This window comes from Asparagus officinalis, chromosome 1 (genome assembly GCF_001876935.1).
Source record: "Asparagus officinalis chromosome 1, Aspof.V1, whole genome shotgun sequence".
In the NCBI taxonomy this organism is placed as follows: Eukaryota; Viridiplantae; Streptophyta; class Magnoliopsida; order Asparagales; family Asparagaceae; genus Asparagus; species Asparagus officinalis.
This window is the reverse complement of record NC_033794.1, coordinates 11,253,161-11,265,217: the sequence shown is the minus strand read 5'-3', so window position 1 is coordinate 11,265,217 and position 12,057 is coordinate 11,253,161. Positions and strand designations below refer to the sequence as shown.

Below are 12,057 nucleotides of genomic sequence, written 5' to 3'. Positions count from 1 at the left end.
AAGGCTTGACGGTCTCCCAGGTCAAGTCCGCGTCGTCCCGGCCAAAATGCCTGTAGGCCGTCATCTTCAAGAATCGGCCGCCGCCTCTTCTCTTGAGGTCGAGGTTGATGGTGATCATCCTCGGCCTGAAATCAAAGTTCTCCTTCACAATATTCATTATCTCCTTATCAGGGATCCTCCGGAGAAAGCGCCGCTTCCATGGACCCCCACCCGCCTTCGGTGTCGATGATGATCTTTCGGCCGGTGAGGCCAGCGTCGCCCTGGGGCTCGCCAATCACAAATCGCCCAGAGGGGTTCAGGTGGAAGATGGTCTTCTCGTCAAGGTACTGGGTGGGGATTACCGGCTTGATGACGTGCTCCTTGAGGGACCACAACCCAATCCAACACAAACTCAAACTCTACGATCTGCTTCATGTATCGCCGGCGAGCTTTGCAATAGGAGACCGATTCTTGGCTCTCGAGGAATTTTGAGTTGCAGCAGCCCATTTCAACCTTTTGAGCTTGATTTGTCCTCCGAAAGGGAAGTATGGGTTGGGGCGGGGCGAAGTTTGGAGAGGAGAGAGTAGGGGGAGGAGTTGGACAGAGTTGTTGGCGTTTTTTGGGAGGACTGCACGGGACTACTAGTCCCGTGCAGTTCCAGAACTGCTAAATCAACCATTTTCAGTAAAAAGGATCGATTTTGCTAAATTTTTTTTAACATGGTCGATTTTACTTATTAATTTTGAAAGATGGACGTTTTTAAAATTTTGTCCTATTGTAAAACTTCAGATTGTGATGGCTTGAAAATTCGAGTTTTGGTAGATATTAAAACATCGTTTGGTTTCGTACTTGAGCTTTTATGTGCCATAGATGTTAACAGACTGAAACTTGTTCATGTATGAAACATGACACCATTAATAGTGTAAGCAATGTTTGGACCTGAAACTCTACAAGTCATACCTTAAAAATATTAGCAGGTCGTCCTAAGTTTATGTAGCCTCTCCATAGGCGCAAAGCCAAATAAGAGAAATACAATATTGTACATGCTTGCTTAGATGCTATTCAACTTATGTAGGCCTTATGTGTGACCCATTTACACTAATCAAATGCGTCTTATACTCTGACTGCATCCAGCTCAAGCTCTATGAATTTGATTCATCAAACACTAAGAGTGCTTGTAACATGCATCCTTCTAGTTGTTTTAATGCTGTAGCCAAGTTCCATATCACAAGATAAGTCATGGATAGAATTTTGATTAAGGTGGGCTCTTTCAAATAATTTTTTGTTAAGGATCATTACTTCGTTTTGTTCTGTATAAGCTAATCATGATTTAAAAATAAGCTGAGACATGCAGTCATCCTGATCCTAATTTCTGCCTAATTGGGTGCCAATACCTTTACCCTTGTTGGAATAATCTAGCTGTTAGAATGGCATGATATCAGCAGTAAAACTATAGAGGTGCGGCAACTGTCTATTAAGCCTATTTGAAATTTCACTTTTTTTCCTGCACTTTCTTCATTTGTGAGAAAAACATAAGGATAGATGGCATTAAAAGAACACTGAATGAAGACTTCACACATAATTTAATATTTCAAAAATTCAAAATTCTATTTGGCATAATCATCCTCTTAACCACATATGGGCATGTGTTCTAAGATATAAATCTGCATTTTTTGCTTTTAATTTAGGTTTAAGCACCAAGAAGTTTGTTTTTTGGTAATTCTACATCATTATATATAGCTATACTATGTCTAGACACAATTTTATGTGTAGAGTATAAGTCCCATTCATGTTTTAAAGTTTATTTTGAAATAATTAGTCAATCAATTAAGTTGAATTTCTTGTACCTTCATTTGCAGAAATACATGACTGATCGTACATTCAGAAAGCTACCTGATCATCTTCTAACAGAAATTTTTGTTCGAGTCCCTATTTGTGAGTGGGCTCAGATAGCATGTGTCAGTAAGCAGTGGGCTACTATTTTTCGAGGCGAATGCTTGTGGCACACTGCTATTGCCAGGACGTGGCCTTCAGCAAGCCACAAGAAACGCTGGCCTGGGCCAATACCAAGAGGTTTGGGTAAAAGGTGTGTATTTTCACCAGTTATTCTTTGGTTTTTTTTGGGTTTTTGTCTTAAACCCTCAAATCTTCGTTAATTCTTTATTAGACCTCAAATCTTCGCATTTCTAAATCAGACCCACAAATCTTCATATTTGTTCAAATGGGGGTCTTATTAAAACGACTTAATTGATTTGAGGGTCTTATTTGAAACAACTTAACAGATTTGGGGGTCTTATTTAAAACATAATGGATTTGGGGGTATAATTTAGGAATATGAAGATTTGAAGGTCTAATATACAAAAACCATTTTTCAGCTAATTTTTTATGTACCTTCAATTGCATCTTTGGATTATGTTTATGTTTGTGCTGTCTTGTTGGCTTCAAATTTACTGCACTACTTAGATATACATGCTTGATAAGAATAGTACTATCAATTTATCTAGTAGTTTTGCATAAAGAGCAAGTTGCCATTGTAGAACACTCTAGTATTTTGCAATTAGGTGGAAGACATGAGGTTCAAAGTCCACTCTCAAAGTATTTGCTACTTGCTGGTTCTGCAAGCCTATTTGATAGCAAAAGATGAGTTGTGAGAAGACATGAAAAATTTCAAGATGTCTGAGTCCTGTTTTCACTTATCTTGTTCAAGAAATAGCTGTCTACAGCTCTAGCTGTCTATACGAAGCTTTGTTTCTCTCAATTTTTTTTATGTTTCTTATCTTTTCCCCTTCCTATATATTTTTTCAATAATCAATATTGATATTATTTAGCTTAGTTCTCAACACTTTATTGATGATTTGAAGCATAGGATGTCTAACAAGAAAATTGTTTAGAGGGATTTTTCAACCTCTCAAGTTACACTCAATTTGCGAATATTCCCTGGAATCTCATAATCTAGTTAATAGATGAGGTGGGATGAGGATTTCAGGGAATATTCAGGGAAATATTTGCCAATTCAATCCCTTTTCTTTATTTTTTTCCTTTGCTTTATATTTCCAAGCTAGCGTTGTAGTTTGTGGTTACTTGAGTTGAAATGCATAGAAAAGTTTGATTTTTTTTCTTTTTCCGATTACAAATTTAAGAAGAGAAAGTTGAGGTATTGGTTATGCAGTTAACTAAACAGGATTCAAATGCTATCCCTGAAATTAATGTTTTAATTCTACATTTTCAGGAGGTACTTGGCTTTATATGTGAGTCAACACATTATAGCTTTGGATGGTGAGGTTGATGAGCTTTTGGGTCACACTTATTTGTTTCTGAAGGAGCACCTCGAGCTTTCAACTTTGCCCCCACCTTCTAGCATACTTCATGGCACCATAATTGGTAGGTCTTTTGATAGTTCGTAGGGAAGAATGATGTTTTGTGCATTCTATTATGCTATTTTTGTTCTTTCAATTCTTTTCCTCTAGTCTCTGTAGTAGTGCAATGGCACAACAAAATAAAATCTTTTCTGAAACAACATTATTCATACTTTTTATTAATATTGAATTAATGTTAATTTTTAAAATGGTTCATGCTGTCCCTTTTTTTTGGACATTGTGGATATGGCCTGAATGAATTCTTAAAGCATGCATGTTATAATGATTCTCAGTAACTATAGCATAAATTTATGGTTAAAAGAGCATGATATTTTGGATACTGTGAAATATTTTCGAGTTATATAAATCAACCATTGCGTGAGTAATCATAATTCCTAATTAAAAAAACAAGGAAACTTACATAAATGCGATTAGTAATGAAATAGATTTGTGAACACTAATCATCACATTTAATGTTTAGCCTTACTCTTGCATATGTTCTAATACTGTATGGATACATCTCCATCGGGATATCTGTGTTGCATAGCTGAAGAACCCACCCCAATTTGTTGTTACTTCTTTTTTTTTCTTTTTCTTTTTTCTTTCTTTTGCTCGAAGTCTTATTTGATACTATAGCAGTGAGTATTGAGATGTTTTTCTGTTTTTCTTTGTTGTTACATGTAAATGACATAATTTTCACAAGTAATCACTGACCATTGTTTTCTTCAAGCAGATCAGTTTATAGCTTGTGGGAAACCCCAAGAAAAGGCCCATGAGCTTGCTTCACTCATCTGGTTGGCTGTAATCAACAATATGGAAGAAAATGAAAACACATTTTTGGTTCTCAAGCGTCTAGCTCAGGAGGGAGAAGTAAGCACTAGAATTCACCGTGTCTTTTAGTAACATATATAACATCTAGGTTGCTCTACATGCTTTTGATGAAACTCCATAGGTCTGTTTTCAATTTGTTTATTTGACCTAGATTTTACACTATGCTTGGAAAATGTTTTGAAGAAGAACGAATGCAAGTTTGTTTTCTCCCTACCAATTTGCAGAAGAGAATGTGTATTTCCTATCTCAATGTGCTACATGCATTACTAGTAACTAGTATGGTAGTATTTTCAGACGGGCAATTATCTATATGGGGTTAGTGCACTATACTTTTCTTTGGTCAAATCCCACATCATTTAGCTTCTTTGTTGTTTCAAAATTCTTTGAACTGCCAAAATTTTCTTTCCAAGTGGATGTGAAATACTGGGTTGATGATACAAACTGGCAAATCAATATGGTTGAGTAACTTAACAATTCATAGAGAATTACCTGTAGATGTTAGTGTGTAAAAGTGTTGGGTGCCGACTCACACTCCAAGTTGGATCTAGATTTGAAGGCTAGGCTCAGTCCTAGTAGCTTTCTTAGAGGCCAAGTTGACTTGTTGGACATATCAAGGGTGTCTTTAAACAAGGTATCCTATTCTAGAGTTTTTTAGTAGAGAGGGAGAGATACAATATTTTTGTAATCAGGATTTAACAGAGGGTGTAACCAGGTTCAAGGGTATTGTGAGAGAGAGGGTTTGGCAGTCTTTGTCTGTCCAAAAGATTACAATTTGGAGGTGATAGTGGATTATTTTCGATCCCGTGGTTTTTCTTTATCGAGGGTTTTCCACGTTAAATATTGTGTATGATTCTATTTGATGCGTTTGGTGATTTTTGGGGTTTTTGCGAGATCTAAAAATCCCAACAAAAAATTGCTATGATCGTATAATGTGGAGTATGGACAGTAATAAAATATTATATAATATGAACTAAACAATCCCTTCTTGTCATACGTGGATTTACCTTTTTTTTTTTTTTTGGGTTATTCAGTATTAGTCTCTTAAATCATTCATATTTTAAAATTAGTCCCTCCAATCAAGAGTAGAAATAACAAGCAAGAGTAGAAATAACAAGCAAGAGGGACTAAATTGTAACAACTTATGAGAATTGGGGAACCTAATAGCAATTTCACTATTTTTAGAGACTAATTTCAAAATAACCTAATAATTGGGGGTCTTATAGAAATTCCAATGATTTGAGGGACTAATTTCGAAATATGAAAGATATAAGGGACTAATATCTTTAAGTTTTCACTTGACTATTGTGGATCTCTTCATTTTCCTTTATTTTCTTCTTTTTTCTTCTTTTTTTTTTCTTTTTTTTTTCTTTTTGTATTTGTGAAGTGGGTATTTTGTGGGACATCCATAGAAAAAAAACTGTACTGTATCTTTTGAGTGAATAAGATGCACAGTTCTTTCAAGCATGCAAACTGCACTAATCGTCATTCAAACTGTTCACTTTTAAGTGGGTAATCAAGTATATAAACGTTACTTTTTTTTGCAGTTCTTTCTTCCATTCCCATACTCAAGACCATACCAAGTCCTATGGAGGGTTTTTGAAAAGCTCTTCACAGATTTCCGCGACTGCTTCAAGCATAGGGATTACTTTGATATATTGGCCTGTGCAAAGTCCAGGTTCCAGCCAATACCATCTACTTGGTTGGGTTACTAAGACCATATCATAGAAGACAGAAGCATTAGCCTTGTCAGTTTGTTTTTAATGTTATATAGTCATGATGTATACGGATATGGTTGTGGTCCCTAACAATATAGTTATACTTCCAACATACAGCATGTACCTTGCAAGTTTGAAACAATGTGATCCTTCATCTGTCAATGATATATAGACATAAAAATTAACGAGTAGCAATTGCTCTTATCATTATGATTGATTGCTTCTGTGATCATGCTTCTGTAATTTGATTATTTAATGTGGTTATCGACTTCTATTTGTGCTCATCTCATCGGAGCTTACATTTGTTGAGTTCTCTTCCATCATGTTCAGATCACAGGGGGTGATCAGCAAAGGCGCAAATAATGTGGTTGAGGAAATTGAAATAGCTGGAAAATATAGCCATATTGTTTCTATAGATTGTTCTTGAATTGCCATTGATGTTACTGAGGAAAGCAACAGAAAGTCGCATCATCTATTCCTTTGTTGCTATGTATTTGCTAACTGATTGTGTGAGATTAGTACCTTTCCTACTGGAATAAGATCAGCCTCTGAAGAAGATTCACATGAGGAATACATTGAAGCTAAGCCAAATGAAACACAAGTTCATAAATTTTGTTGTTTATTGAAATTTGACCGTCTTGGATAAAGCCCATCTAGGCCAAAAGAATAAATACAAGCTTTAATCAACATAAGCAAACAGTACACGAGTATAACACAAAAAGGAGATGACTGATACTTTTGTAATTCTTGTTCTTTAACCACTGTTCTATCCAACTCGAAACCTGGTTCCATCTGCATTTTCAGTAAGTCGCAATCTTATTGCGCCAGCAGGACTCTTGAACAACTCATGAGATTTTATTGCCGGTATGGATTATTTGTGAGTTAAGACGGTGCTCATTTGATACACAACTCAGTGAGCACAAAGCTCTTTCTGGATATACAGGCCACTTTCAAAATCTTTGAATTCCTGAGATAGCTTGAAGGTAACCTCAGAGTAGTTGATCAACGTGAAAGCCCGACTCTGGTTGAATTTCCTTCACTTTCATAGTATCTTGGAAAGAATGGAGTCTCTTCTTCAACCTGAAGGAGCAAGGAAAAACTTCAGGTACCAATTAACCTGTCGAAATCTTCCAACCGTAATGAAACGAAAGCAATAACAATAGTCGCTCAAATGTACCCGACATTATGCCAAACTGAACTCTCAGCAAGCATCAGAAAGGACCATGAAGAAACACAGAGCCGACAAAAAAATTAACAATAGTTTGTGAATGATACATGAATGACATATGAATAGTGTCTTGTGAACAGTAGGTAGAGAACATAGATGTCTGAAATATTTGGGAGAACTTTTAAAAAAGACCCTTTTTGAAACTTTATTACCAAAATCGACCTAATTTTCAAATAATTAGCAAAACCGACCTAGCCAAAAGAGGTTGATTTTACAAAAATAAAGCTTTAAAATACACGGGACTACTAGTATCGAAATACACGGGGCTACTAGTCCCGTGTATTTAGTGGTGCCTAAATACACCCTAATAAAGTTTAATTAGTGTCATGTATTTTTTAAATTTAATTAGCATGTGATTAGCCAACACTAATTACGCGGGACTGCTAGTCCTGTATATTTTAAAAACTATATTTTGCAAAATCGATAAAAGTGGTTAATTTTGCTAATTAAATCCACAAAAAGGTCGATTTTGCTAATAAAGTTTCAAAAACGGTCCTTTTAATAAAAAAAATCCAAAATTCGTGAAGCTATGTACTTGTGAACAGTAGTCAGAGAACATAGATGCTATCACTGGAAAATATTTAGAGAACCGTGGATTAATACAAATGGGGGTTAATTGCACATGGACCCCCCTTAAGTATCTGCAAATTGAACTTATTACCCTATAGTTTTATTTTTGCAGTTAGACCTCTTGGGTTAATTTTTTGACTCTTTTCCCCTTGGTGAAATTTTGGCATATAACCAATGTGAAATTAGCGAGTCTATCTCAGGGTAAAATAGTCAAAAAAATTCATCCGGGTCTATCTACTAAAACGAAAATAGATGCTATTAAGTTAGAATGACAATACTAAAGGGGGTCTGCGCAATTAACCCAAAGCAAATTACCTTACATGTGTTCATAATATGTCAATAATTGGTGTATATCCTTCTAGCTTCATCTCCTCAAGCATGAGGTCAATCACCCAATTAAGATCCAGAGTTTCAGGATGCAATCTGTCACCAGCATGAAAATCGTAGGCTTGGCCATCAATCTCAATCCAACTACAACCAGGAGTTTTGCTCACACCTCTTTCCTTCATCAACCCTCTCATCCTCGCTGCATCCTCCAACCTATTAGAATTCACATATATCTTTGAAGAAATCACATAATTCCCTGAATTCAAAGGTTCCAATTCCAAAATCTTCCTCATAACCTTCTCTCCAATCTCAACATTCTTAGAATTCCGACAAGCATTTAAGAGAGCCCCTAACAAAACCGCATCAAGTTCCTCTGGCATACTCTCGATGAACTCCCAGGCTTCCTCCACCTTTCCAGCTCGAGCTAAGAGATCAACCATACAAGAGTAATGTTCAATTCTTGGGACTATTCCAAATTTGGTTTCCATAAGATTGAACCACTGGCGACCTTCATCGACTAGTCCAGTGTGAACACAAGCTGATAGAAGTCCGACAAATGTGATATCATTGGGAGTAACTTCTTTCTCATCCAACATGCGATGAAATAATTCAATCGCTTCTTGGCCATGACCATGAGAGGCCATGGCTGAGATCATGGCATTCCAGGAAACTACGTTTTTGTGAAGCATTGGTTGGAAAATCTTGATGGCACGATCAAGGTTTCCACACTTGGCATACATGTCGACAAGAGCTGTGCTTATGTAGACATTGCGATTGATAAGGCCTTTTCTTGAGGCGAAATCATCGACCCATGAGCCCAATTTGAGGGCTCCGACTGACGCACAGGCTGAGAGCACTGCTGCTATTGTGTACTTGTCTGGTTCTGTTGTTGATTCTCTCATGGCATTGAATAGCTTGATGGCTTCCTCTGGCTGACCGTTCTGTGCATACCTGTTCAATTCTGGAAACCAAATTATAAGTCCAAACCTGTGGCTTTGGAAATCCAATCATCATATAGATTCATGATTCTTAAGAAAGATCAGTTCTTGTTCTCAATTATGATTCTACGTAGAGAAGTCAATAGCTGTAAGATTATAAAAAATAAGCACATTAATTGTTGAGCAAATTCGTAAGAAAGCATACACTAGCTAGATGCAGCATTTTCAAGTTGCTTCAGAGAAAGGCATACTGGAAAGAGGTTTTAAAATATTTAGAAGGGACTGCAAATTCATTTGTATTACAGCAACAATACTATATAAATTATGTAACGTTTTGTGTATATATCAGAAATATCTATAATGATATTGCCTATGGAAGTCTAACTCTCAAGAATTTGGGTAATGACAAACTCAAAAACACTAAAATATCATATCCACATATCATTTAAACTGTTTAAAGAGTATATAACTTGAAGAAGAATAAAAACCGGAGTATGATAACTTTGTACTTGCCCTGTAATCATCGAGTTCCAAACAGCCAACTCCCTCTTCTTCATCCCATCAAAAACCCTTCTTGCAGAAACCAAATCTCCGCACTTTCCATACATATTAACCAATGCAGAACCCACAAACGACTCAACCTCCATCCCTCTCTCCTCCACCAACATCTCCAACTTCCTCCCCATCTCTTTATCCACCAAATCCCCGCATGCTTTTAAAACACTCGCCAAAGTCCTCTCACACGGCTCAAACCCTTCATCCTTCATCTCCTCAAACAACTCCACAGCCTCTTTCGAAAACCCCATCCCTGAACACCCAGAGATCATTGAATTCCAAGAAACCAAATCCTTATCAGGAATTTCATCAAACACCTTGCGTGAACATCCTAACTCTCCGCATTTCAAGTACATTGTAATCAAACAATGACTTGTATGCTCATCCAAATCCAAACCCAACTTAAATACTGACCCGTGAATGGTTCGACCTAGGTTTAAGGATCGTAGGCCTCCGATTGCTTTGAGGACAAATGGGTATGTGTATTTATCGGTTTTTTCACCGGATTTGATCATTTTGAGGTAGAATTCAAGGGCGAGAGGGTGGTTTTCCCAAGTGGAGGTCAGGGCTCTGATCATGATGTTGTAGGAGAATTCATTGGGTTTGGGGATTTGGGAGAAGTGGAGGATGGAGTAATGGAAGTCTTGGAGGTGAATGAGCTTGGAGAGGAGATGATTGGGGTGATTGAGGGAGTTGATGAGGAGTTGGGTGTGGATTTGTTTGAGCGTTTTGAGGGAATTGCATTGTTTTAGAAGCGTGAGGATTTGGATTTGGGTTATTGGTTGAGGATTGAGAGATTTGTGTTTAAGTTTGGGGAGCTTTGATTTGAGCATTTGTTTTGAGTTGTGGCTTGTTCTCGGGTTTGGCGGGAGAGAGGAGCAGCATATATGTGGAGTTGGTAATTGGATCGGGTTTCTATCCGATTAATATTCGATCCGATCCGTATCTTATTATATCATAATCATGATCTTCTTTGCAAATTTTCGGTGGTACTCATTATGCTCTCATACTCTCTTAACTCATTAAAACCCTAATTAAATCCTTCATTTTCTCTCTCTTTTTCCCCCATTACTCTCACTTTCCTCTCTCCTCTCTCTCTCTCTCTCTCTAGTTATGATGTTTCTCCTATAATTTTTGTTGATTAATCTTGTCTTTGCATTAATTTTCTAATTTCAAAGATATTAGGTTCTTGTAAGAAAAAAAATTGTAAAGAGTCTCCTCGTGATACGTGAGAGTCCTAAGCAAGGTTGCTCGTCACTTATTAAAGATATACAACTCTGTTTGGCAACTATAAAAAGAAATTTGTGAATTCTGATTTTTCTTTAACGAGACCAAAGTTGGTCAAATAGAGGGTTGATCGAAAAGAAAATTGGTTTAAGAGTCATAATTTGAACTTAAAAAATTTGGTTCAATTTTCGCCTATTTTTTTCCAAACTAAGATCTAGGTTTTGTGGTCAAGATTATATCCACTAAAACTGATTTTGTGAAGTTGCCGAACAAAGCCCATATGCTTTGGGAACTTAGTTTAAAGTACTATAGATATGAAGGACCAGTTTTTTAAAATCCTTGATATTTAGGTGAATGATTTTCATATACACGAGACTCCGAGAAATATGTATACTTTTACTTATTTTTTCGCTGTAAAATCAAAGATAACTGAACAAGGAAAATTTTATTCTTATTTTATAGCTTTCTAACTTAGCTAAGACTCTCCTAAATTCTTCTCATATGTTTAATATATAAAGAAAACTAATAGTTTGGGGTATTAAAAAAATAAACGTATAACGGTCCAGGCAATTAGGCATCCTCCTCAAGTTTTGGTTGAAGGGTATTCTCTGTAATCCTTTATTCTAATGGACATTAATTAATGGGATTAGATCCAAGATTACCAACTTGATTAAGGAATCAAATTGTCTTGGTACTAAAACTTTAAAAATTCATACGGATCTAAATTGGTCCTTTTCCTTAAAAGTTACGTGTGAAGATTATCTACTTGTTGGGTAATTAAGAATTAATTCAAAGATTCTTGAGTACTCCAATTGGCAAGAAGATGATTAATGTGGAAGTGAGTACCCAATTCATGTCACATGTGGTTTGTATTGTGCTTTTTTAATAAAGAAAAAGTAAAATAATATATGTAATATAGAGGACTAATGGTGACTTTGAATAGTTTTGGTTTCTTTTGACGATGCTAATTGGACCTATAGATCACGGGTCAAACAAGAGGTATACAATATATACATCTTTATATTTTGTTTTTCATTTTTCTCTAATGATTGCCACATTTGTTTTCCTCCAAAATTCTGCTTTTTTTTATAGGTAAAATGTTATGATTTCATCCTCCACTAATTCTCAGCTCCAGCCGGAGTCACATTTCTAATTTATAGCTCTCTACTCGTAAGTTACAGATCTTATTAAATTTTCTCAAATTCTCTCTCACAAGTAACACCCTCTGATTACAAATTCTATAACTTTCAAAAAAAAATTGATAGTAAAATTTTATTGACGTATAACAATACGTATTTAAGAGTTTGGATTTGGTCAGAAACGACCACATG

The 12,057-nt window shown here is 36.2% G+C and overlaps 2 protein-coding genes across 3 annotated transcripts in view; one reads left to right on the top strand and one right to left on the bottom strand.

The window, feature by feature from the left end:
• LOC109849766 overlaps window positions 1-6,072 on the top strand; it is a 7,180-nt gene extending 1,108 nt beyond the window's left edge. The window contains exons 2-5 of the mRNA XM_020419641.1: window positions 1,839-2,065; window positions 3,209-3,360; window positions 4,069-4,205; window positions 5,711-6,072. Of these exons, the coding sequence (XP_020275230.1) occupies window positions 1,845-2,065; window positions 3,209-3,360; window positions 4,069-4,205; window positions 5,711-5,878 (678 nt within the window). The 5' untranslated portion in view covers window positions 1,839-1,844 and the 3' untranslated portion in view covers window positions 5,879-6,072. The remainder of the gene's footprint in view (window positions 1-1,838; window positions 2,066-3,208; window positions 3,361-4,068; window positions 4,206-5,710) is intronic.
• Window positions 6,498-10,342, bottom strand: LOC109849751 (pentatricopeptide repeat-containing protein At2g34400). Of its 2 annotated transcripts, none has more exons than XM_020419624.1 (3): window positions 9,458-10,342; window positions 7,995-8,957; window positions 6,498-6,961 (listed from the first exon to the last, which is right to left on the bottom strand). In XM_020419624.1, the coding sequence occupies exons 1-2, from the start codon at window positions 10,330-10,332 to the stop codon at window positions 8,006-8,008; spliced, it is 1,827 nt and encodes a 608-aa protein (XP_020275213.1). In that variant the 5' UTR covers window positions 10,333-10,342; the 3' UTR covers window positions 6,498-6,961; window positions 7,995-8,005. The 2 variants fall into 2 exon arrangements, with proteins under 2 accessions (XP_020275213.1, XP_020275219.1); XM_020419630.1 differs by having other exon boundaries at window positions 8,000-8,957.

Excerpts from the sequence above, each read along its gene's own strand:
- LOC109849751 (XM_020419624.1), bottom strand. The coding sequence starts at position 10,332 with ATGCTCAAATCAAAGCTCCCCAAACTTAAACACAAATCTCTCAATCCT. Across the intron at positions 8,958-9,457 it reads TGGAACTCGATGATTACAGG|GTATGCACAGAACGGTCAGC; the intron begins GCAAGTACAAAG and ends AGAATTGAACAG.